Below are 27,678 nucleotides of genomic sequence, written 5' to 3' on the forward strand. Positions count from 1 at the left end.
GAAGGGAAGCTTTTGTTCTCCCAACACAATATTTACTGTCCATCTGGGAGAGTCTACACAAAAGTATAAATAAATGAAACAAAATCAAAGTATGAAAGTCACCATCTCACTGTTGTGTTTGTTTTTGTTGTTTCGGTTTTGGCTGAGATGCATCTCCAATCCCTCCCTGGTATCCTAACGAACTGGGTTGTAAATACTTCATTCCATTTCCTCAACACAAAATAGACGACCAATGGAAGTAAAACGGGTATTTACTTAAAAAAAAATCATTGTTGGGGCCGGATTAATACTTGTACAGTGGCTAGGGTACTTGCTTCGCACACAGCCGAACCAGGTTCCATCCCTGGCACTCCATATTGTCTCCCGAATCTGCCAGGAGTATTCTTGAGTGCAGAGCCAGGAGTAAGCCCATTTGCAAGTGGGTGAGCAAAAAAAGAAAAAGAGGAGGGGAGGAGAGGGGGAGGGAGGGAAAGAGGGAGAGGGGAGAGAAGGAGGGAGGAAGGGAGGGAGGAAGTCATTGCTGTGGGGGTCACACCTGGCAGTGCTGCAGGGGCCCAGCAGGGACTGACTCTCAGGCTAACAAGTGTTCCACCTTCAAAGCTGTAGCCCAAAGTTAGGTAACTTTAACATTTTTACCACAGAAGGAAGAAAACCCAGCTAAATAGGGTAAAACTCAACAGGGTAGAGAGAACAGCCCACGTAAAACAAGAAGAAGACATATGTGATTCTGAACAACCATCAAAAGGAAAGTTGTGAAAAAATCAGGCATATACACTGAAAACTTAGACAGAAAATTCATTTCATTAGTCAAATATTAGGCTCTGAAATACCACTGCACACTTACATCCTTAGCACTTCACTACTGTACTTAATGGTTACCACCTTAAACTGGTCTCTCCACTGGTACTTTGAAATGACCGAGTCCTGTTGAAGAGGACTGACCAGCCCCGCGCTCACTCAGACTCCACTCACGCAGTCTTAGCGATGACCAGGGCATGCAGAGAAAGGGACTTATCAAACACAATCTGATGCTACGTTCCCTGGCACTGCCGAAACCCTTCCACAAAAAATCACTGCTTCTAAATTCATCTTTTTGTAAATTTCTGGTTTTCTCAGGGGTTTGCTTCAAGTGGGACACCAAGTCTATATAATTAAAAAAACCAAAGAAAACAGAAGGTCAAGCAGGAAAAAGGGAAAAAAACAAAAATTTATAGGCATCTGTAAAATATTCATCTATCAAAACTATTGATCAGAGAGCTGTGCAGTTTTCTCTCCGACACTGCACCCGTATTCGTCAGCCCAGGAAAAAGCCCCCATCCCTGCAACCGCACCTCCTACCTTTACTAACGGCGTAATCCTGCATGCTGATCCACAGGGTCCGAGCAGGCTCTTTCGAGCACCCCAACGCCAAGTCCACATAGATGGCCATGTCAGGACGCAGTTTGTAATCAAAAGGCTTCTGCTCCTCGTTTCCCGAGAGGGCCACTTCGAGGAGGCAACTCATGCATTTATCTATAAAAAAAAGAATCCAATGTATCATTTTGGGGGTTGTTTTGTTTGTTTTGGGGTCACACCCAGAGGTGTACCTCCCTGGTCCCTCAAGCTATCCATTTTAAACCTCGGACATTTTGTCACTACAAATAACAAACACATTTATTTAATGAATTTTAAAATGACACATTTCAAAGCGTTCCGTTTCATGCTGGCCACTAAAGGCCTTCCTGTCCCTCAGCTGGGGGTGCTGTAACTCCCTCCCCCTGCTTCAGCAGGTCACGCAGCCCAATGAGACATTCCAGGGGGAATTCTGGTGTTCAGGTAGGCAAAGGCCAGTCCGGAAAAGGGTTCCACGTGAACAGCACAGCCTCATGCCTCAAAGCACACTCTGTCCCACATGAAATGGGGTTCTTCTTGAAGAGCACAGGACTGGTGGGAAAGAGAATTTTTTCTTTTCTCTTTTTCGAAGGAAGGTAGCCAGTTACATATGATTAAAGGAAGGGCAAAGATACTGTCAACGACTTCTTAATAGAAGGTTGGGGAGACAACTCAAGGTCTGGCACACATCGCTTGTGTACGAAACCCCAAAAGTATGATCCCCTGCACTGTGCGGCCCACTAAGGACAGACAGGGTTGGCTCTTAAACGCCAGGGGGTGACCCCAAAGCAATCAAAAACCCCCAATTTGTCAACGAATACTTACACTCAGACAAGGGTCTCTAACTTACACTCGGACAGTGACCACTGACTTACACTAGGACAGTGATTACTGACTTACACTCGGACAGTGATTACTGACTTACACTCGGACAGTGGTCCCTGACCTACACTCGAACAGTGGTCGCTGATTTACACTCAGACAGTGGTTCCTGACTACACCTGGACAGTGGTCCCTGACTTACACCCAGACAGTAGTCACTGACTACACTCGGACTGTGGTCCTTGACTTACACTCAGACCGTGGTCGCTGACTTACACTCGGACAGTGGTCACTGACTTAAACTCGGACAGTGGTCATTGACTACACTCGGACAGTGGTCACTGACTACACTCGGACAGTGGTCCCTGACTTATACCCAGACAGTAGTCTCTGACTTACACTCGGACAGTGGTCCTGAGACTTGAACAGTGGTCCCTAACTTTTCAATGGGACATCTGACATCCAGAATTAACCTTCCACTTAAGCAGTTCTTGGGGAGTTGGGGAGCTATGATATATCCTTAAACAATGAAGTCAAGACCAGTTCTGATCCCTGGCACAGGTGGTCCCAAGCACTGCCAAGTGTGACCCTGGAGGCCCGAGCAGCACTGCAGCCCCAAGTACCTCTCTCCCTCAGACTTGGCGGGCAAGTGTCACTGGGGAGGCCTCTGAGACTCCCGCACCCATGCAGGACCCCACAGCACGAGAATACAAACAATTCTCTACATGATGGTTCTTGGGCTAATACTGAGCAATTTAACCTATAATATAAATCATTATATATGTATTTTATAATGATGCTAGCCTTTTGATACTAGCCTTTTGGGCTGGACCGATAGCAAAGCGGGTAGGGCATTTGCCTTACACGCGGACCCCCGGGCCGACACAGGTTCGATTCTTCTGTCCCTCTCGGAGAGCCCGGCAAGCTACCGAGACTATTTCACCCGCACAGCAAAACCTGGCAAGCTACGCATGACGTATTTGATATGCCAAACACAGTAATAAGTGTCACAATGGAGACATTGCTGGGCCCACTCGAGCAAATCAATGAACAATGGGAGGACAGTGACAGGACAGTGACTAGCCTTTTTATAATTATGTATTTAGACATAAAAATTTTAATAGAATTAAAAAAAACAAAATAATTTTAACACTAAAACTGAGGGGCAAGAAACAGCACTTGATGGGCTGGAGAACCACAAAAATGTACATGTTCAGACAGCCTGAGAGCTAACCTACCTTCAAAGCAGACAATAGGGAAAGAAGACAGAAAAGGAAAAGCTACAAAAGGGAAGGCATCCTACAAAGTGACAGTATCATGTAAACACGACAGGCTGGAAACAGAAGAGAGTGCCATTTTCACTGCAGAAGGGTCAGGAGACGAAGCTCTGTGAGGACACAGTGAGTTCCCTTCACACCCTTGAGGCAATTTCTTGACCACCAAGAATCAAGAATTCTCTCCTTTTTATGAATTAGATGACTTACCTTAATGACAGAGCGGAAGACACACATTTCCCTAGTCGGGTTATTTTCAATATGGAATGCTGCAGGATTGAACTGTTTTCTGATCATTCCACCTACAGTCTTAGACCCTCAGTCTTGCTAATACTGAATTTTTCTATAATTCAACAGACCAGAGTAAGGAAGCTCTTCTGTGGTCAGGCAAACGTAAGCAGGTATTTCAATGCAGAAAGGCATGTTACCTAACTGAGGTATATCCATTTCGACTCCATCACTGAAAAGTGGTGTTTTCAGCCAGTAGGCCGTGTCCTGTTCCTCCGGAGACATGGGGGAGCCCTGGAGCATGCCGCCCAGACAGCGCCCAACGAGCAGAGCAACAGTTCTCTCCAGGTCCACGAGCCATACGCACGACTGGGCTGGCTGCGGTAAGGGGAGGCCCGCGGGATCCGTCAGCTCCGGCCCTCCTGCGGACAGAACACACCAGTGAAGACCAGCCGCATGGCAGCAAGATATCTAAGCAAAATAACTTACAAAGAAAAAAAATTATATACTTTATTCTATTCACTGGGCTAATTTAAACTATATTAAATAAGTTCTGTCTTCAAATAAGGATTTCCACTGTAAAGAGTCAAGGATTTGGTTCCACTGTAAAGAGTATATCTCGCATACTGGACACATGGATTCAATTCCTAGCCCATGAGAGAGAACCTAGGGGAGAATTTTCTTTATAAAGTACTAACTTTAAAACAAATATTGAAAAAAATTGTATGACATGACGGTGCAGTAACTTCGCATATCACACAAAAAAACCCCAACACTGCTTGTGTACATTTTATGTACATATTACATGTATTATACTTACATGCTACATTGAACACAAGAGTATATTTAATTTGAAAAGAACATGACAAAAGCATCACAAGTTATTCAATTCATACTTTTTATTACCCAGATCAAATTTTAATTACCCACTGGGCCACACTGGGAAATGATCAGAAGTCACCTCTGGCTCTGCGCTCAGGAATTACTCCTGGAAGTGCTGGCGATCAAATTCAGGTCAGCTGCACGTAAGGCAAATGCCTTACCTGCTGGACTACTTGGGGGCCACTCCCAGGGTACTCAGGGGTCACTCCTAGCAGGTTCGCAAGCGTATACAGGATGTTGGTGCCCTAACCCAAGTCTGTTTGTTGTGTGCAAGGCAAGAGATCGTGTTAACCATACAATCTCTCTGCCCCAAGATCAAATTTTATCTTAGAGTACTTGAGCATTGCTTTTTATGCCCTAAAAATGAATAGAGGAGCTGATATAGGCACCTGGTTAATACTTTATACTTTGTGGTCTGAATTCTCAGGATCTATACCCATGCTTTTTGTTTATTTATTTTTGGCTTTTTGTGTCATACCCGGTGATGCTCAAGCATTACCCCTGACTCTGCACTCAGAAATTACTCCTGGTGGCGTGCAGGGGACCACATGGGATGCCGGGGATCGAACCTGGGTCAGCTGTATGCAAGGCAAATGCCCTACCTATTATACTACCACTCCAGAGCCATCTATGCTTTTTTTCATTATAATTGTTTTTAAGTTCTTTGAAAAAAAAAAGTATGCTTACCCTTAGAGAACAAATATCAATAAAACAGTTCAAGAAAAACAGCTGGGTCAGAGAGAGATAGTATAGTGGACGGGGTGCTTGCTTTGTACACAACCAACTCCGGTTCAATCCCTGGCACTCCATATGGTAGGAAAAGTGATACAAGGAGAACAAGAAGATGGGATGATGTAGAAAATTATCAATGAAAACATGCATAAATCCAAAATAAAATATTTATCTTACCTAATACAAATAGTCAATCTTAGCAAGTTCTGTGATGCTTCAAAAAGCAAGAATAAAGATGGAGAGCCTTTATAACAAGACTTTAGACCATGTTACTGTTGTAACCTAACACGCCTGGTAGAGCACAGTACTGAGAGCAGGGACTTCAAGATCACCTTGTCCAACTGATCTTTGTGGAAGAAGTTACAAACGACTCACTAAGACTAAAGTCTAAGTCACTTCATAATATCATTGAAATTATGTCCAATAAAACAAAAGGGCTTATCAAAATCTTTCTTTTTTCTTTTTTTTTAAGATTTTAGTAATGAGGGCCAGCGGGAGAGACAGCACAGCGGGTAAGGTGCTTGCTTACCTTGCACATGACCCAGGCACAATCTCCTGGGACCCCTCTGGTCTCCAGAGCCCCATCAGGAGTGACCCCCAAGCACAGAACTTGTCCCCTCCCCCACCAATAAAATTCAGGCATGAAAAGTCTGTGATGGTTTGAGGATACACTCAATGGGAAAGCACACTGATCTGTTTCAGACATGTTTTAAGCTACCTGGAACAATAGAGCCATCAGCATTTTCTAGATTAAAAGTCAAACTAAGTGTCATGCCTAAAATTAGAGTTCTATTTCCTATAAAATACACAGAAAGAAAAACTTTTTTTTTACTGATAATGTAACTAAGGATCCCATTTGTGGCATTACATAAGCGAACTTTTTAAAACTGTCCCATCTTACTGGCCAGCTTAGACCGTAAACTCTAGGGAGTACCAACCTTATCTTTCTCATCACTTATGGTCTGTTTCACTGCCTTCCCTCCAGAGCACTGTGCTCCTTCCTCCACTGAGCTTACCGTGAAGAGGCCACTGTAACTCTTGGTCTTCCAGGAGGGCAGCAGCAGGTAGGAGTCTATTAAGGCAATCGAGAGGCGGCAACAAGTCGAGGAGGTAACTCAACAGAGGCCGCGCCACAGCCACAGGGAGCAACAGGAGGGAGTTAACGATCTGACAGAGCATGCTGCCTGCGGCGGAGACGAATATCACATCTACGAGGGCAAGAAAGCCAACATGGATGCACTGTTCCGACAGCTGAGAAAACCTAGAAATGTGGCTTCAGCTTAGACTAGGGTCCACTAACTCAGTAACTTGACTAAGTCGATTGTGAAAACCTAAACTGGGGAGTATTTAAGTATTTACTTATTTAACGCATTTACTCACTTTCAAAAGGTGCTACCAAGATACTTTGAAAGAAAATAAACATCCTTGTACCAAGATACTCAAGACGACATAATTGTCTCTCTTAAAGCGCACTAGAAATTCCTCATTCACCATTTGTCCTTGGTTCTAGGTTGCTCAAGAAGTATTTAGTGAGTCCCTACAACATAACAGGTACGTACGTTCATGTCAAAGGGACCGAGGAATGAACAAAGAGCTATAAACTCCTGTTCTTGTGGTGCCTGCATCCTAGTGGAGGAAGCTACGTGTTTAAAACAAAGTTTAGTTTAAACAGAAATAAGATCACCTCAAAGTATCTGTCTTTTTATTAACTGCATTGGCTTTAAATCAATTTTATTTAAATATTTTCTTGTACTTTGGAGCAGGGCAGATTCACTCAGAGATGAACTCAGTTTGAAGATGTATTTTTGCTGCCTCTTAAAGAACAGAATGGAGGGAGGTAGCAAGGACCAGTTTTAGCTTCTCAGTACTTGAACTTCAAAGATGACTTGGTTTCGGAGAAACATACTGAGTTGAGTTTTGTGCAAACCGAGAGAAGATGCTCTAGAGAGAACCAGAGACAGGCAGGAGTGATGGGCCGCACGCCCAGCAAGCTGCAGCGTGGGAACACCATGCACGTGGAGGGCAGACAGGGGGCACAGCAGGTCACAGGGGAAAGGAGGGCCGAGGTGAGAGTTCAGAGAATCCCGAGTGTGTCCGAGGGAGAGAGACTTACAGGAAATGACTCTAAGAAACGGTCGGAGAATTAGGAGGAAATATGGTTGTGAGTGCACAGAAGTGTGGGGGCGGGGGGGCGCATTTCAGAGAGAGATGAACATCGGAAAATGCTGAAGAAAAGGGTCAAGAAATTACATAGAAATCTCACTCTATACTAAATTTAAAATGGACCTTTTCTGAGTATTTATTACCCAGTGTCTTACAGTTCGTCTTGTTTCATGCCAGACACTCTTCAGATGAATCTGGCGGGTCAACTATCACCATCAACACAGACCCAGTCAGAGGGTTGTTCACTGGGAAGGAGCCTGAGAGTCAGTCAGGGCTTCTGGGCCCCTGAGGCTTTGGGAGAGCTAATCAAGGACTTAAAACCACTGCTTAAATCTGAAATCCAGTACCAAACACACCTCTTAATTTTTCTCCGACGCTGCCATTCCAAGGACTTTCTTTGAGCAAATTTGCAGAACGTGAATAAATATCTGTGGCATGAGGCAACAAGAGCTGCAGGTGCTTATGGAGCAATGCCACACTGCTTGAGTTCTGAGGGGAAAAAGTTCCTAAATTACTGCTTGGAAAGAGTTCAAGGACAAAACACCATGGCTTACCCCAGCGCCTGGGTTTCGAGATCCTGAGAGACCATGGAGAGACCCAGCAGCACCTACCTCGCTGATGCTATTGATATGGCAGAAGGCCAGCAGCTGCTTCTGCAGCGAGCAGAGCAGCTCGTGGAGGTGAGCGGGCTGGCTGTTCTCGGACGGCGACGCGCCGAGCAAGGACTTGTCACTGTTCTTCTCCAGCTCTCCAAACGCTTGGTCCTGGAATGAGATACAGATGAGGAGTCCATCTGGAGTACTGAGAATGAACGCCAGGTCCTGATCAAATGACCCTCGGAAGCCACCGCTGCTCTCATCCCATCAGCATCCCTGAGCCCTCACTGGGGGGGGCAAAGCATGATATTTATCAAGTGATTCCAGTTTGGTTTCCCATGGACAGAGAAGGCTTCATAACTGTTCTGTTAAGAGAACATCCTTGCTGAGAAACACATATTCTGGAGTGGGCTGGTCTCCATGCCGCAGGGCCCAGCACCACACACCTCAGGTGCAAGCACCAGAACACTAGCTCAAGCATCACCGGGTGTGGGTCCGGGTCTTCGAGCACTGCTGGAGAACGCCCACTCCCAGAACTACACATTTAATACACGAATGCATTCTTGGGGTCTCCACCATGACATCTGCAACTTTCAAATACTTTAGGGAAAAAAACAGAGCAGGGAGGGAGTGAAGGATAGAGAAAAGGATGTTGGGAAGGAATGGGGAGGAGATAGATAAAAAAGCAAAACAAAGCTACAGGCTCTGGGGGAGTTACACAAAGGATTCTGAGAGCCTGTGTTCATATTCAATTATTCAACTTCATAATAATTTTTAAATGTATTTTAGCATTAAAATTTACTAAGACTGTATTTTTTAAAGTCGTGATTAACATTTAGCGAAACAAGTAAAGAAATCACTGGGTTTTTGAAATATTTCTTTCCTGACTTGTTTTGTGATACTGTCATTTAAATGCTTCATTTTCTAGTTCTAAGTTCTCTTTCTAACATACTTATATTCTATTTTTATAAACTTTTAAAATTTAGACATTAGTGCCTAGTGCACATAAAACTGCATTTTCTAAATTAGCCCTCTTTTCTAATAGTCATTGTTTTCCGTTTTCATAATCAACTAAAAATTTAAACTTAAAATTTTAGACTTATATGCCATATATGCTCAGTGTCATATATGTTATAAATTCTATTCCCTGTCTCCTACTTCCAGATATTTCAGCTCACTTTATGATTTTTATTTCTTATAAAGATGATGCAGTGAGCATCTTTATGCAGAGAGGACAGCCTATGTCTACAATACTCGGGAAGAGTCTCCCACACCCTGTCTGTCTGCCTCTCCTGGGCCACACCCAGTGGTGCTGACACCACCCCAGGCCAGTGTGCACTCAGCCCCTCCACTGTCCTGCTGCCTCCTGGAGCATCTCAGGAACTCTGCTCTGGAAGGGCACCAGAGAAAGACTCCTGAGAAGCACTGCTAGGGACTGAGCATCACTATGTTCAGAATCTCATGCTGAAACCTCAGTTCACACACGGTGGTCTCAGGAGAGGGCAGTGGGTGCTGAGGTCCCAGCCGGCTTAGTGCCCTAGAAAGAGGCATGAGAGAAACGCCCAGGGGGGACACACTCAGGACAGGGATGGCTCAAAGTCAGTTCCCAACAGACACAAAATCTGCCTGCAACCTGATCTTCCTCACGCCACCCACTGTGAAAAATAAATTTGCTTATACACAGTCCAGTCGGCATTCAGCTCTTAAGCCCCAAAAGACTAAATCATATACCATTATTTTAAAAATCTCAGAACATGGCAAATTGGGCTTATATATTAAACAACAACCTCTGATTCTGCACCAAAAGCAGTGTTATATTTCCATTTCCATATCATATACACATCTATCTAGACCTAATGATGTAAGATACTACTTTATGCAGTAGCTATTCTTTACAACTTTTCAATAAAAAATAAATGGATAGGGACTGCAGAGACAGTACAGCAGGTAGGGCACGTGCCTTGCATGCAGCTGACCCAATTCCTATCCCAGCATATGGTCCCCAGAGCCCTGCCAGGAGTGATACCTGTGTGCAGAGCCAGCATAACCCCTGAGCACTGCTGGGTGTGGCCAAACAAAGGGTATACAACAACACTGTTTCAAATCTATATGCAATGAAAATATGATAATTCTGTAGGTACAATTGCTGGTCTAAGTCTAAAACAAAAACGAACAGAACAAAATGCTGACCCTTTGTACAGAAAAAAAGTATATACAAGATCTGACCCTAAAGAGGCATGGATATATGAGAAGTCACATATATCAACAATGCAAAGTTAAACTGCACAATCAACTTTGGAAATGACCGAGGGTGTGCAAGTACAATTATAAGATTAGAGGGGATTATATGAATGGGTCCCTAACAGATGCCATCCATGGAACAGATTAAAGATGAGTGCTGGGCAGCCATTTTACCCCCGTGTGCTAAGGTTCTTTGTATTCTGGTCTTGGTTTCTTCTGAGGTGCGGAAGCTATGTGATTCGCTGCCGTCCCATGTAGGTATCTTTCCTCCACTGGCTGGCAGTCATTAGAGAATCATCGTGATGCCTCTAGACCAGTGTCATGAAGGGTTCTGCCTGTTTTCCTCATATGACCTATGGATTCACGTCTAATAGCAAGACCTTTGATCCACTTTGAATTGACTTTTGTGCATAAAGAGATCATCTAAGGTGATTTTTTTCACGTGACTGGTGATTTTTCTCACATTTGTTTGAGAAGCTTCCATGTTCCACTTCATTCCATTTTGTCAAAGATTAGCTGAACCCATAGTTGGAAGCCTGCCTCACTGGGGGGGTGGGGAGGGCGGGGAAGGCAGCTGGAATAGAAAAAGGATCACTAAGAAAATGATAGTTGGAGGGATCAGTCGGGATGGGAGATGCATGCTGAAAGTAGACAAAGGAGCAAGCATGATGACCTCTCAGTACCTGCACTACAAATCATAATGCCCCAAAGTAGAGAGAGATTATGGGGAATATTGTCGGCCATGCAGGCAGGGGGAGGGTGGGAAAGGGGAGGGTATACTGGGGATATTGGTGGCAGGGAATGTGCACTGGTGGAGGACTGGGTGTTTGATCATTTATGATTGTAACTCAAACATGAAGGCTTGTAACTGTATCTCACAGTGATTCAATAAAAAAAAATTTTTTTAATGAATTTAAAAAATCGAAAAAAAAGGAAAAAGATTAGCTGCACATGTACCTGAGGCTGTCTCTGGGCACTCAATTCTCTGTCACTGACCCTTTGTACAGAAAAAAAAGTATATACAAGATCTGACCCTCAAGAGGCATGTATGACAATGAGAATAGTCTGATAGTCTGTTTCTATTCCAGTACCACATTGTTTTGACAACATCAGCTTCCTAGTTCAGTTTTAAGGTGGCAAAAGAGAAGCTTTTCCAACTTCTTTTTTCCCAGATTTGCTTTGGCTCTTTGGGTGTTTTATTACTTTAAAAATTTCAACACCAATTGCTCTATATCCCTAAAAAGAAGTTGTATTTTTATAGGAACTGAATTGAATCTATTACTTTGGGAAAGACTCAGTTTAACAATGCTGCCTTCTGATCCGCAAATAGGGGATGTATTTTCATTTCCTATGTCTTATTTCTTTTAGTACGAACTTGCATTTTTCTTTGTATAAGTCTTTCACCTCTTTTGTTAAGCTGATTTCTAGGTAATTGGTCTTTTGAGGCATAACTGTGAATGGAATTTTTAAAAATTTCTCTCTTCTACGTCACTGTTTGCATATAGAAATGCTATGGATTTCTGTGTGATGATTCTGTAGTGTGAAACTTTACTGTATGAGTTTACTGTCAATAGTTTTTTTAAAACAACAAAATACAAAGTCCATAAAAAAAAAACAGGGAAAAGAGATGAACAGAAACTCCCTTAGAGAAGATATAGAGATGATTAACAGGTATATGGAAAAAAAAATGTTGTTCATCACTTGTCACCAGAGAAAAGCAACTCAATAAAATAATACATAATCTCACATCCATGAAAGTGGTATATGTCTAAAGGGGTAAATAAACCAACCAAAGATGGCTTTGCTGTGGGGAAAAAGGAAGCACCAATCACCGGCAATTTAAGTGTTGGTGGGTTCAGCCTCTTTGGAAATCAATATTGAACACTCGTTAAACAACTAAGAATTAAACTAAGAGTATGACCCAAGGTGGTATGGTGCTACCAGCAGGTCAACCCATACCTGCGGGGTTAGTGCATCAGCAGCCTTCAGATTTTCAGATACCCCAAAATTGCCTCTGTGCCTTTGGCTGGACCCCAACAACTTGGAGACAAGTTTACCAAGAAATTAAATGGCCAAAAGTTAGGTATATGGTAGCCACATCCACAAACCACCTCCAGCTCAGCTATAAAAGCTCATTGATTGGCCTTATTTCAAAAAACCATAAATCTAAAGAGATCTAAAGCTCCAGTTAAGGCCAGCACACCCTGCAGGGCATATGCCAATGTTTCTTTCCTTGGAAAAGATGGAAACAAGGGCCATGATCCAGAGACACACAAAAGAATCTCTGAACCGAGCTGCTCGCTGCAGAGATGCCTCTGGACTTTAAGCCAGGCCAACCTCACCGGGGTACCTCAGACAGGGGCTGGCATCAACCCTCCACCTGCCCCCTAAAAATCCCCAGTGGTTGCCAACTTCCAGAACCTAATGAGAAGTGCAGGTACGTGGGGATTCAATGATGACAAACTCCAGGTCTCAAGGGATAGGGGATGGGCCGGTCCTTCTCATCCCCTCATGGAACTCTGGAGGTCATACCCATAAATTGCCCCCAGCTGCTAGTAAAGCTCCTTAATGGCCATGATCCAGAGACACACAAAAGAATCTCCAAACCGAGAAACTTGCTGCAGAGATTTCTCCAGACCCTAATTACCTAAAATTTTAAATTCCAGGAGTGACTTCTTATGCTATTCATAACAATCCAATACAAAAGAGAGTATGGGGCAGATAGTCTGCCACAGAGAGAGGGGAAAGGGCGGGATGGGAGGGGGGATACTTGGTGGTGGAAGATGTGTACTAGTGGAGGGTTGGATGATCATTGTATGGCTGAAACTCAAACAGGAAAGCTTTGTAACTGTACATTACAGTGATTAAAAATAATAGCAATAAAATAATAGTAAAATAACAACATTCTGAATAAAAAAAAGTAATGTGGAGTTTATGCCCAATTCAATCAGCTTAACCAATGGCTGAATAAATAGCAGTACTCCTATATTAAAAAAAAAAAAATATATATATATATATATGATTCAGCAACTTCACATCTCAGTATCTATCCCAAAGGTTCAAAAACACTCATTTGAAAAGACATTTATTTATGCTCATATGTGTAACCGCATCTCTATGCACGAGAGCCAAGATCTGAAAATCACCCAAGTGTCCCAACACAAATGACTGGATAAAGAAACTGCGGCACATATCCAGTGCTCAGCTACAAAAGAAAATAAAATTTGCCACGATGGGTCGAATAGGAGCACTGTGCTGAGTAAAGTCAGTCAAAAGGAGAGGGAAGACACAAAATAATCTCTCACACGCAGATTACATAGAAATGTAGAAAAACTATAAAGAAATATAAGACGGAGGCCGGCGCCGTTAGTGCAATGGGTAGGGCACCTGCCTTGTACACAGCCAACCAGGTTTGATCCCAAGCACCCCATACGGTCCCCCAAGCACCAACAGGAGCTCAGAGCCAGGAGGAAGCCCTGAGCACTGGCCTGTGTGGCACAAAAATCAAAATACAAACACTTCTAAAAATTAAAAAGTTATGATTCAATAGAAAGAAAAATAAAAGAGTACAATTAGTGTCGGTGGTCATGTGGAGGAAGAGAACCCTACCCACTGCTGGAGGGAACAACATCATGTTCGCCTCCCTGGGAGAAAGTCTGGAGACTTCTAGAACAATTAAGAACTGAGCTTTCCCACTTTCTCCAGCAATTCCACTTCCTGGTACCTACCCCCAATACTGCAAAACTGAAAAAAGAGATGAGATGATTTACAAAAGAGTCACTGGAACAGTCAAATCTAAAGAAAAATAGAAAGAGTGAGCAGCAAATGTGTTCCACATGTACAGACACAGATGGGAATGGAGCAGAAGCCAGACGATGAAGAATCTGAAGAGCTTCAATCCAATACAACAAAGTTATTCTATACAACCAGATTATTACAGCAGTAATGTCCTACAGAGAGATGAGCAACAGTGACAGGGCTAGAACACTGATAACACCTGATGGCTTATACTAGAACCAGTCAAAACGAACAGAAATTAAGAGAGATGGGTAGAAGAGACCCCGGGGTAAGGACGATGGCACTGTAGCACTAGCAAAGCTACAGGACACCTGTGCACTTTCCTGTGGAACAGCCTGTTCTTAATCACTGCCAATCTCACCCCTAACTACTCATCCCTTCCTCATAATTCTTCTCTTGCAAAAGTTTGTTTCTGAATATCTATTCTACGTCAATACCAGGGGGAATATGGCAAAATCCTAAAAGAAGTCTCTGGAATTCTTTGGGCATTGTTGTTATTCGTTTGGGAGCCACACCGGCAGGGGCTCAGCTATCACGCCTGGCTCTGCGCTCAGGGATTACTCCCAGTGGGCTCGGGGACCATATGTAGTGGCGGGGATCGAATCTGGATAGGCCCTGTGGAAGGCAAGTGCCCTGCCCACTGCAGTATGGCTCTGGCCCTGGATTCTAATGGTATGCACTCTGGCAATGTTCAGAAGCGCTTCCACACCTTCCCCTCTGGGGGGAATGGATGATCCAGTTTTGTTTCATAAGTGTTTAAAAATCAAAATAACTTGACCTAAAGTGATCCCGAATATCCCCCACCAAAACAAAACAAAACAAAAGAATGTAAAATTCCAAGTCTTCGTTCACTACAAAACTAAACAGTCAACTTACTGTGTAGAACCCTAAGTTCCTTAGGAGAGTCTTCATCAGGATCTCAGCTAGATGGGTGTCGGGGTGGCCGCCCTGAGTGCCATAGGGTGGGTCCGAGAGGCTGCTGTAGCTGGGGCACGTGGAGGTCAGGTCGGCAGCATCGGACGGGGCACTGTAGCCCAGCAGCGACGCCACATGGGTGTGGTCCTGGAGGCTGGTCAGGATGATGTCCAGCTGCATTCTCTGAGAAAAAGTCCCTCATGAAACAACTCAGAAACATGCTTAAACAAATGACAGAAGAAGATAAAGGCTCCCAGCAGACTCAAAAATACCACAGTGAGGAAAAACAAACTAATCCACTTAATACTGTGTAAACAATGAACTTTATAAAGTATATAATCAAAGGAAGAGCTAACCTATTATTAATTGTGAAAAGGCAACTTAACAGTATTTTATTCCATCTTTTACCACAAGGCATAAAATGCTAGGCTAAAATGGCATTTTCTGCCTAACGATTTTAGTACTTTAAGTAAAGTAGGAGGAAACGCCAACAGATAGATTACACTGTACATTCTTCTATAAAATTACCAACAATAGCTAGTTATTCTAATGTTTACATCACTTGATATCTAAACTAATGCTAAATACTCACTGGAAGGCAATCTAGATACAGTTTTTTGCCCGTAAGTATACTGCCAGCAAGTAACATTTTTTTCCCCTTTAGTCATAACTCTACAATTCATTTTCCTACTTGAGAAATGAATTCATCTAAATGTACGTGAGATTAAATCTAAAGACAGGTATTAAAGATGGAACAAGGCACATCCATAACACCAGATACTTTTTATAGTCATTTTTGAAGTATATAGTTTAGGTAACAAAAGTATTAATATTCATGACAATTTACAAAGTCACTGCACCCCACTACCAGAGTGGACAAGTGCCTCCACCTGTCCCCACATGCCCTCTACTCTGCCTCTTCCTTCCTCTTCCTCTCTCCACTATAACCAACAATCATTTTCTTTGGCTTTCAAGTAAGCAACTGCTAACACACAAATGAAAAAAATGTCCCGGGCATGGAATTAACAGATGTGCATGACCTCTATTTTAACTCAGTACACTACAAATAAACCAAAAGGTCTCTCTTTTGACAGCGTTGCGTCTGCTAAAGCTAAAACTAGTAATAATTTTAATCATTTAATAAATTACCATTGTTGTTTTACCTTCATTAGAAACCTGGGAACTCCCCAGCAGATTACATTAGGCACCAAGATTGACCAGATATACCACCTGAGTATATCACTGTGTAAACCAGATATACCAACTGAGTAAACCTGTGACAACTCGTCAGCTTCAGCTCCTCCTGTGTGGCTTCTGCATGTGTCTGAGGAGAGTGACAGCTGGCTGAACCGTGCAGACACTCACCTGTCCTTTAGACAAGCTTTCCCACCGGTCTGGCCCCTGGGGCAGGAGAGAATGCAGCAATTCCATACGCTCTCGTAGCGGGGGCAGGAGCATGGTTGCGCCCACAGAGAGAGTCTCGATCACCACCTGACACCAGAACACACAACAGAAGAGTCACTGGTTGGCCTGGCTGTTATCTTTCCAGTGGAAACACATGAAAAATCCCTTCATTTACAGGGCCAAGGAAGTCGCAGAAGGCAGTGAAGAACAAAGACTGCAAATTCACTATCAGCTAGCCTTTATTTATTTATTTATTTATTTTTTAATATACGCGTTCAAATTTTTTAATTTATTTTATTTATTGAATCACAGATTTTTTGTGATTCAATAAATAAATAAAATAAAATGAATAAAATTTTAAAAATCTGCGTATGCAGGGACTTAATGCAGAACCCAGCAGTTTGGAGCAGGAAAGTGAACGGACTATGCATTAATCCACGCCATCATGTCTGCCCAGAGGGGAAAGAGTGTTGCTCCCTTCTGCCCTCTCCTCTCGGAAAGAAAGATGGCGGCCGCATGGGAGCCTTGTGGACAGCAGGTATGAGCCGGGGGTGAGGGGGCGACTAAAACCTCATGGGAAGGGGGGCATTTCGGCCCATCCTTCACACCCTACCGAGGTCACCAGTTGCCCCCCACGAGTGGCTCTCTGGCACGGCCATGACTCCAGAGTACAGAAACCAATCTCTTAATTATCTGACTCTCAGTAGAAATACTTCCAGGGTTAATAAGTAAAATAGCAGAAATTCAAACCCGTGCGGCCACTATTGCGGCCGCGCGACATCATTTAATTCTTGAACCCAGCTGTAGAAAGCAAATCATTTCACAATGCTTTTGCAGCATGTCTGATTTGGGGGGGGGGGGTGTAAACTCTAAATAATAATGGTGCAACTTTTATCGAAACAATGGGGCTAGTCAAACTAGATAGAGTATTAACTAGAATTCATCTGCCTCACAGGCATTGGGGGCGGTGGGGGGTGGGGGTTTATTGGGGTTCTTCATGGTGAAAAATAAGTATTGGTAAAGGGAAATGTGATTGATATTTGCATGACCAAGACCTAAACCTGAAAGCTTTGTAACTTTTCCCACAGCGATTCAATAAATAAATAAATTATTTAAAAAAATCTGTGTATGTCTTAATTGATGCATTTATACTGACAGACTCTAACTCAAAGCTAAGAGAGGATAGCAACATACAAAAAAAGAACAAAATGGATATCTATCTAATGTCATTTATAAAAATCAATTGGAAATTAGTTTAGGACTTGAATGTAAGACTTGGACTCATAAACTTCTTAGAAGAAAACATAGGAATTGATATCCCTGCCAGTAGTCATATAAGTAATATTTATTTGGGCCAGAAGCAAAGGCAGCAAAAGCAAAGCCAAAATGATGAATATACATCAAAACAAAAATGTTTTCAGAAAAAATAAAGTATCAACAAAAATGAAATCAAAGACAGTCTCTGGAATGGGAGAAAATATTTACAAATTGTATATCCAACAGTGAATAATCTCCAAAATGTACAAGACAATCCTATTACTTAATATCAAAACCATAATAAAACAACACACATGCACTTATACAGTTTTAAAATAGGTCAAGGACAATAATAAACATTCTAGAGAGGATACATAATAGTAGATAGGTACATGAAAGGTGTACAAAATCACTAAGCATCAGGAAAACGCAAATCAGAACCATAATGAAAGATTACTGTGCGCCTCCTAGGTTGCCTATTTTTAAAAGAAAAATGATAACAATTGCTGGAGAAGTAGAGGAAAAATGAACAGTATGCTGCTGTTGAGAATGTTAATTCCAGCATCAATCTTGGCAACAAGTATGGAAGTTCTGTACTAAGCTAAGACTACAAAGAAACAGGTGTTTGATCAACGGGCCCCAGTGCATACCTTGCATGTGTAAAGTTGAAGTTCCATCCCCAACACTGAATTCCTCTCCTTGCACCACTTGGGGCAAACTGGTGGTTTCCAAACACAGCTGAGGAGGCCTCCCCCAAATACAATTAGATATAGCAGTCATATAATTGAAGTTGCATTTATAGTATGATTCAAAGGGAATGAAATAGCTACATCAAAGATACCTATATCCTCATCTTCATAACAAATTATTATTCATAAAAGCCAAAGTATGGAAGAAACCTAAGGGTTTGTCAATGGATAAACTAATAACTGTGATGCACATATATATACATACACAAATGCAAAGGAATCAGTCTTTTAAAAATGTAGAAAATAGTATAATTTGCAAAAATATAGAAGAGCATAGGGGCATTATGTTTAGGGAATTGAGCACAAAAAAAAAGAAATACAAATACTTCATGATCTCAGTTTAAATAGATAAGATATTAAAAAGTCAAGAAGAGCTTGTAACTAAAAAAAGAGGTTTCCTTTGGGTGAGGGAATTGAAAAGAGAGGAAAGAAGAATGAAGTATACTTCCTTTTGGTTATAAAATCAATTATGACCTGAAAATCTAGTATATAGTAGTTACTGTATATGCAGCAGTAGGGCATTTGCCTTGCGCGCACTGGCCCGGCCGAGCCAGATTCAATTCCTCCGCCCCTCCCCCCCCCAGTAAGCTACCAAGAGTATCTCACCCCCACGGCACAGCCTGGCAAGCTACCCATGACATATTCGAGATGCCAAACACAGTAACAACAAGTCTCAAAATGAAGACATTACCGGGCCCGCTCGAGCAAATCGATGAACAATGGGAGGACAGTGCTACAGTGCTATATTGAATCACTGTGAGGACAGTTACAAAACTTTCATGTTTAAGTCTCGGTCAAACGATGATCAAACACCCATCCCTTCACCAGTGCACACTGTCCACCACCAAGAATCCCAGTATATCCCCCATCTCACCCCTCCCCCTGACTGTCTGGCAGATGATTTCCACTTTACTCTCTCTCTCTACTTTGATTACATTCAATATTTCGACAAAAGACCCACCATTATTATTTGAAATTTTCCCCCAACAATCAGACCTGCCGAAAAGGCTTCATTAGATAATTTGTTTTCTATTTCTAATTATGAAGAGCATTTGGATTTCTGGTATTTTACTAATTAAATCTGGAGGGATTTTTGCCAGAAGCTGCTGGGTTCCGAGATTGGTTTGTGTGCCTCTGGAATCATGGCCATTCAGGAGCCAGAGGAGCCATTCGTGGGCGGCAACTTGGGATCTCATTGGGGGGTGGGGGGTGGAGGGAAGGATCAGTTCCACCCCCTATCCCATGAGGCCTCACGTGTCTCGTCACTGCAAGCTCGTACCTGGCTGTCCAACAGGCTCTGAAAGATGGTGGCCACCTTGCTGCTGGGGGGAAAAGGCAGGAGGGACAATGCCATTTCCCACCCGGGGTGGCACAGTGCCTTAGCTTAATGCACAGTCCAGACTCATTTCTGCCAAGAGCCGCTGGATTCCGAGATTGGTTTGTGTGCCTCTGGGATCATGGGCGTTCAGGACCAAAGGAGCCATTTGTGGGCAGCAACTAGGGATCCTGTCAGGGCCTCGACTAGCCTTTAGGAGATATAATTTAGATCTGCCACTGGGCAGCTAATCACCACCTGATCAATTTTTAGCAATGACCCTACCATATTGGGCCGGTAAGATGATAAAGTACTACAGATGCAGAAGAGAACATAACGGGTGGAAGCACTGCACTCACGAGTTCAGCCTACTGGGAAAGGCAGGCCTGGCCTTAAGAAGTGAATGTCAGGGTCACAGGGGAAGAAAGACTCTGGCCCCCGTGCCATGGGCATTCCAGCACTGCCCGTGTGACCTGGAGCAACCTGACACCACACAGGCTGCAGCACTGCATCCTTGGGCCCCTGCACTGCACTGAGTACTCCCTATGCTCCTGAGCACTGAACAAAGGGTTTACATCAGGAAAATAAAAGGAAATGAAAACCTGAGTGAGTTCAGACACAGCAATGAAAACCAAGGAGGCAGGGCAGTAACTCAGAGGCGTGAAAGTATGCCCTGCGAGTGGGACACCCCAGGCTGATGATCCCTGACAGTGTGAGCTGGAAACGGGCCTGGCGGTCACTGAACCCAAGCGGCACCACAGCAGCACCGCTGGGAAAGGCCCTCATTGATAAATATCAGAGAGATGGATGGGTGGGGTGGCATGACAGAACAGCAGCACTCCGTCCATCATCCCAGGTTCTCGGGGCCTCAGAAGTGACATGAGACAGCTGAACTAGATAAGCTTCCCAGTCTTTTCCAGTTCTAACACTTAACATTTCTAATTTTTTTAATTACTATAATTTAAAATGTCAAATTCTTTTTATTAGTGAGGGTCAAAGTAAGAATCAGGGGTTAAGGTGCCTATCTTGGAAGTGGCTGACCTGGTTCAATTCCAAGCACTGCACGTGGTCCCTGAGCGCTGCCAGGAGTGAGCCCAGAGCACAGAGCCCTGAGCATGGCAGGGTACGGCCCACTCCACCTTTCCCCAAAGACTAATGACTATTTCTTTGGAAAGGGCTGTCTCTTAAACCGAAAGTTTAAGAAAAGCCAAAAGGAAAAAAAAAAAGACACTGGATTTTCTAAGACTCCAGAACATCTGTCCAGATGGACAAAGAGAAGTTGAAATAGAAAGATTGGTTACAAACTGGTCACAGTGACAAGCACAAACTACACACGAGGACTTCAGGAGGAAGGTCTGCTATGAATGCTGAGCCTCGGTTTCTCTTCTCACCAGGCTTCCCCGGAGGGAGGCAGGAAGCCTCCGTGGGTAGAGTGCAGCCAGGCTGTGAAAGGCGCCAGGCTACCACACTTGTACAGAGCATCACCCCACAGTGGAGCTGGGGACCCCAGTCACAGGCACAAATGCTCAGTCCCACTTTCTATGTCACATATTAAATGAGCAAGACGTAGCACTCAGGACTCCTTAAAACTCTGAGTAGAATGGTGTAAGACGGAGACTAAAACTAAGATAACTTATCTGCAATTACATAGGATAAAATGAAACTTAAGAACAAAATGAAACGTCTCCAAAAAGATAGAATAAGAAATCGGAACAAGATGACCTCAGATTGAAAACTGTTCTAAACATATTACAGGGTCCAGGCAGCACCTGGGCTGAGGGTCTCGAGGCAGGAGTGAACCTCTCGTGGAGGGAAGAGGAGAATAAGGAGGAGAGATGTGACAACGGACAAGGTGGCTCAGGGGAACAAGCACCCCACTGACTAGAACTTGGGGAGGCGGCAGAAAGTGATGAAGAAGAAATCAACAATAAACCTCAAGATACTGTCTTAAAAATAAAGCAAATGAGTTTCTAAAACAAATTTCTTCACCCAAATTTCCACCATGTGGATAAAAATCAGACCCAAATCAGTTTTCATCATTTTGAAATTTGAGAACAAGGACAAGAACTTGCTATAGGGGCTTGAGCAATAGAACAGCAGGGAGGGCACTGTTTGCCTTGCACACGGCCAACCCAGGTTCAATTCACAGCACTCCATATGGTCCCCTGAGCACTGCCATGAGTAATTCCTGAGCAGAGAGAGCCAGGAGTAACCCCTGTGCATTGCCGGGTGTGACCCAAAAAGCAAAAAAAAAAAAAAAAAAACTTGCTAAGAAGCTGGAAAGACACAGTCCTATACAAAGATCAAACCTTGAGGGCATTCTGAGTAAAAACACTGAGAATTACGGAACAATGACTTAGCAATTTTCTGGGAAGATAGAAATTCTATAAGAATATTCAATTCACAAAGTGCAAATACATTCTCAGAGAATACATTGTCTCTCAAACCTTTTCTCAGAAGCTACCGATGGACACAGAGACACGGCAGAGACCATCATAACTGTTCACAGTCAAGATCCTGAGCACTAAGCACATCTGTACCATGAGCTGATGGTATATCACTGTGTGTCTGTGGTATTCCTACCCAAAATGGATGATGTCAATTTACTCTAGAGAAACAGCAAAGTCTGCAAAGCAGCTGACAGGACTGTTGAAATGCCTAGGTCATGTAATGTAAGGAAAAGGATGACAGGGACATGGAATGCAAGAAACTAAAGAAATTAAAGAAACCTGGTTGGTTAAGTGTGATGTGAGCCCTGAACAGAAGCTGCAGAAGAACATGGAATCGGTGCAAAATTGACAAAGAACATAGTAAAATGTTTTAATTAACAGTATCTAATACTAGTTTCTTACTTTGGATAACTGCACTTGCAGCCATGTAAGGTTTAAGCATTAATAGAAGCTGGGAGAAAGATACATGAAAAAACTATTAATGCAACTTTCCACAAGTCTACATTTAGTTCAGAGTAAGGTACTGAACCTGGGATGTTTCACTGGCTGGAGTCACAAATTGCATGCAGGAGGCTCAGTATGATCCCTGGCACTACATCGGTCCCCAGAGGTGGCCCCCAAACAAACCAAAAAAGAAGCAAAAAAGAACAAAAGTCATTGAAAGGCCAAGGAAAACAGAGGGCAAGCAAAAAAAAAAAAGTCACCTACAAAACTAACTGCTGCACATAAATTATTAGAAGTTTTGGGGATTAAAGAAAAATAAAAATGAGAGGAACAGGGCAGGAGTGATAGTATAGAGAGGAAGAGGGTACTTGCCTGGCATGCAGCTGGTCTGGGTCTGATTCCCAGTACCCCATATGTTCCCTGTGCCCACCAGCTGGGATCCCTGAGCACAGAGCCAGGAGTGGCCCTGAGCAAACACATGTGGCCCCCCAAACAAGAAGGAAAAGAGGAACAGAAGAGCCCTAACCAGAAACAGCCCCATCTCTGCCCTGTGGGAGAACCCATCCCTTGGAGCTGCTGAGATGCCAAGGCTATGACGTGACTCCAGGGATAAACAGGGGATGCTAAAGATGAGGTTTTCCAATAGTTCTCATCTTGACTTTCCAACCTGTCCAGTAGGCCAGGCCCAGTCATCCCTGAGCCTTGACAACTTCCCATCTTTCCCTGGAAAATCAGCAACTCGGAGCTAGCAGACAATGGGGTCAGCCACCAGGCCACTCAATGTCAAGGGCCAGGGGAAGCTGGGCCAGCTACCTGGCCACTCTGTGTGCAAGGCCAGGGGACAACTGGGCCATGTGAAGCTGGCAGACAGGCAGCTGGCAGACAGGCAGGCTTCCAGCAAAGCTGGGATATAGCTCCATGACTAAGACCCACCCCATCCATCTGAGTCCACGGCTGTCCTGAGGGGAACGGCCTCCAGAAGCTGGCCAGGCAAATGGTGGCCACTGTCTCTGTGGTTCAGCTGCCCTCATCTCCATACTCTGAATGTCCAGCGTCCATCCCCATGTAACAGTGACTATGGCCCAAGGCCAGGCTGACCTTTCCCTAGAGAAGGTTCTGAGGTAGGACAGGGGAGGTGCCGGGTCTGCCTGCTCTTGCCCCCTCCCCTGGTCCCTTTGTTCCATGTAGAAAGTTGGTTGTGGTGCTGGAGTGAGAATGTGGCAGACACTGGGTCCCTGCCTGCCTCACCCCAAGGAGGGGCTCTGCCCACTGTGTGTCGCCATCACCAACACCAGCATTCAGGCCCTGCTTCCCCAGCAACAGAAATGGAACATATACATATGTACATATATTTATATGAACTCTATCATTTTTTAAAATATTAAGTCCTCCAAGTCTCTTTTCTGGCCAGCTAATGTTCATTCTAGTTTTCTCCCAGGGATTATGTTCTTCCCATTGAAACACATCACATAATTTTTGCTCTTTAGAAGAACTGCATATAGTTCACAGAAGTCACCATCTGAAAGCATCAGGATCTAACACACTCACAGTTGTGCAAACATCACCACTATCTGCTTTTAGGACATTTTCGTCACCTCAAAAAGGAACTGGATTCATCCAGAGTCACTCCCATTTCTCTCCCAGACAACAAGGGAGTGCACTTTCTAGGGCTTGGCCAGCCCCTCGCATCTCACATCTATGACACCATGTGACGTGGTCTCTGAGCCTCTCTCACTTGCAGGCTAACAAGCCCAGCCACACTGCAGCCTTCCTCGGCACTCTGCCCCTTTGATGACTCAGTTACATTCCCGTATGAGGACGGCACTTGTTCTGTTCCTCAGGTCAGGGACCATTTCTCTCCACTTAGCCATCCAGAACAACGCTGCTAGCAGCTCTCTGTTCGGCACCGTGTGGCCGTGCTCTACAGACCAGGCTGTGGGGCCAGCTCTGTGTAACGGTCACTCTTCTGTTTAGCCGTTCCTGTAAGCAGGTGTGAGGCTCCAGTTTCTGTCTCCCACCCACATTTATACTGCCGCTCTGAACAGAGCTGTCCAGCGAGTGGAGAGCAGTGTCACAGCGGGATCTGGACTGACACCCCCCATGGCCACCAGGGCTGCCAGCACTGTTCCTATGAAGCAGACCCTACGCACATTACCTCTGCAGACCTCCGTGCAGATTCCTGGGTCACTGTCAGTTTTGGGGGGCGGCTTCCAAGTATGCTCAGGGTGACAGGGTCAGGGGTACCAGCAGTACTGAAGGGTTGGATCATTTTTTAAATTTGGTTACTTATCTCTTTTTTTTTTTTTTTTTTGCTTTTTGGGTCACACCTAGTGATGCACAGGGGTTACTCCTGGCTCTGCACTCAGGAATTACTCCTGGCGGTGCTCAAGGGACCATATGGGATGCTGGGAATTGAACCCAGGTCGGCCGCGTGCAAGGCAAATGCCCTACCTGCTGTGCTATTGCTTCAGCCCAGTTACTTGTCTCTTTAATTGTTGAGTTATGGGATTCTTGATCTATTCTTTATGTAGTCTAAATCTAGACTCTTATCAGAAGTATTATTTCTAAGTATTTTCCCGATCAGTGACACATGATCTCATTTTCTTAATAAAGTTCTCTGAAGCACAAATGCTTTTAATTTTGGAAAAGCCCAATATTTCTCTTTGTGTCTACTTCTGGTGTCATATCTAAGAAGTGATTGTCTAATCCGGCTCCGGAAGACTGAAGACAAGTGGCTGCACATGATATGATGTGTGGGTATATGTGAAACATTATCTGACCTATTCTGACATATTCTAGAGTATTGATGAATCTCACAAACATCATGTTAATGCAATCAGCCAGTCATGAAAAGGAAAGCAGTGCACAACTGCCCTTAAATGCCACCTACAATGCCAGAGGGGGCAGAATGGTGACAGCACATGATGACCCTCCTGAGTTCACCTCCAATGCCCCAGAGGGCAGGTGGCAGGCCCTGGAGACTGCAGAAAGGAGTGGGCGGCCATGCAATTTATCCTAAACGCAATGTACTTAAAGCAGCACAGACTTAAAAATGGTTAAGATGATAAATTTTGCTATATATCTTTTCCCACAACAAAAAAACTTAAAATGAAACTGGGTGGGTCCTTACACTCAAGAATTCAGCTCGTGGAAGAGAGAGACACATTTATGAACAGACCAGTGGGTACAGATGCAAGAAGAAACTCCACCTGGCTTCCAGAAGGCCCGGAAATGGAAGATTCCACAGGCATTCGCAACATCACCTCTGTCCTAAAGGACGTTTCATTTATTTCCATCAGAAAAGAGGAAAATACTCCACTGAAGCTTTCTGTGTATAATTAAATTGATGAGCCACCACCACAGGGGAGGAAATGGCCTGAAAGACAGGGCACTGCATGCTGCGTCTCACCTCCTGGATCTCATCCGGGACAGTCGAGTCCATCAGTCTGAACAGCAGATTCCGCAGTGGCCCGGCCTGTCTCCCAAGGATGCTGGTGGCAACACCTCCGGCCAGTGCCAGTGCCAGATGATTTGACAGCAGCTTCAGACACAGCTTGAGGAAATTGTGGTGCTCCCTGAAACCCAAAAGAGCCATCGGTGATGGAGTATAGAAACTGTGGTGCTCCCAAAACACAATGGAGGCCTCTATATTGGGGGAACATAGAAGCATGTGCTATCCAGTTAGAGAAACATTTTCTTTTGATAAAAATTCTGAACAACACTAATTTTTAAATGTGATTTATGAAATTTTGGAAAACTTTTCTAAAGCTTATTATCAATAAATACCCAAGTTTAATTTATTTTTAGATTATAAATATATACATATATAAATGCACACACACACATATATAACATTTTTTCTTTTTGAGTCACACCTGGTAATGCTCAGAGGTCACTACTGGCTCAGCACTCGGGAATTACTCCTGGCAGGGCTTGAAGGACTATATGGGATGCCAGAGATTGAAGACAAGCACCCTACCTGCTGGATTGTTGCTCTGGGCCCTTTTATAGATTAAAGAAATTTTCTATAACTGGGAGGTGATAGAGGGAAAGAGAACTAAAAATAGTGAATCAAAGTCAAAGCACTCAGCAGACACAGAGACGGAACCTACCTTGAGGACGGGAAAGGGAGTGGGGGCACGTCGCTGTTGATCCTGTCGCAGTACCTCTCGAGGAAAGAGCGGAGGTGGGAGAAGGTGCTCTCCTCAAGGTCCACGCAGTAAGGGCGGTGCCACGCGACCACTTGTCTGGGAGAACACACCCGAGAGTCAGGAAATCTCTACCCATAATCAAACACAGAAGCTTAAAAATCACTTCCACAAGACACACAGAAGACTCTTGACTCCAGCAATTCCAGAAAAACAAACATCAGCCCCCTAGGAGCTCTCCGAGAAGAAAGCATCCCAGAAGCTGCAGAGAGCAACAGCGCAGAGCTACTCAGGGGCAACTCCTGGTGGCCAATGCCATTACAGCAGAAGTGAAAACATTAACAACTCCGAAAATGTCCAGAAGGGCACTCTGTGAACCAAGTACAGGAATGTTTGTTTCTATGGCTGCTCTGCTGTCACTAGCGATGGCAGAGAGGGGGCACACCTGGCTGTGCTCAGGGACCACGCTTTGAGCCATTTCCTGGCCTCAAACCTAAGAATTTTGTTTGTTTTTGTTTGGGGCCACAACTTGTGGTGATAAGGGAGGGGTCACTTCGAGAGAAGCCATCAGGGGACTGTATGGCGCTGAGTTCAAACCCGGCCTCCCCTATGCAGAGCACAGAGGTGACCCTGCGTGGCGCATCCCTAAGCCTCAGCCTTCTCACCTGTCCCGAGGAAGAGCTGTCCACGCCAGGCTGTGGGAGGTGCCCGCCGAGATCTGCTGAATAGCTATGCCATCCAAACCGCTGACCTTTTTGGGCTTCGTAATGGGACCTGTGGAATTTCCTTGGCCACACTGCCCCATGGAGTTATTGCCCCATGCATATACTTCGTTATCTAAAATCAAAACATCAAAAGCAAAAGGCTAATTACAATGCTGCCCCATAGT

The 27,678-nt window shown here is 44.1% G+C and overlaps 1 protein-coding gene across 1 annotated transcript in view; it reads right to left on the reverse strand.

Annotated features, from left to right (window-relative positions):
* HERC1 (HECT and RLD domain containing E3 ubiquitin protein ligase family member 1) overlaps window positions 1-27,678 on the reverse strand; it is a 161,069-nt gene that overhangs the window by 103,398 nt on the left and 29,993 nt on the right. The window contains exons 9-18 of the mRNA XM_056115813.1: window positions 27,455-27,626; window positions 26,754-26,888; window positions 26,051-26,216; window positions 16,388-16,513; window positions 14,984-15,205; window positions 8,084-8,236; window positions 7,829-7,961; window positions 6,326-6,517; window positions 3,896-4,117; window positions 1,339-1,512 (exon numbers count right to left, since the gene is read on the reverse strand). Coding sequence (XP_055971788.1) covers window positions 1,339-1,512; window positions 3,896-4,117; window positions 6,326-6,517; window positions 7,829-7,961; window positions 8,084-8,236; window positions 14,984-15,205; window positions 16,388-16,513; window positions 26,051-26,216; window positions 26,754-26,888; window positions 27,455-27,626 — 1,695 coding nt within the window. The remainder of the gene's footprint in view (window positions 1-1,338; window positions 1,513-3,895; window positions 4,118-6,325; window positions 6,518-7,828; window positions 7,962-8,083; window positions 8,237-14,983; window positions 15,206-16,387; window positions 16,514-26,050; window positions 26,217-26,753; window positions 26,889-27,454; window positions 27,627-27,678) is intronic.

This window comes from Sorex fumeus, unplaced genomic scaffold (assembly GCF_029834395.1).
Source record: "Sorex fumeus unplaced genomic scaffold, SorFum_2.1 ptg000029l, whole genome shotgun sequence".
Taxonomy (NCBI): Eukaryota; Metazoa; Chordata; class Mammalia; order Eulipotyphla; family Soricidae; genus Sorex; species Sorex fumeus.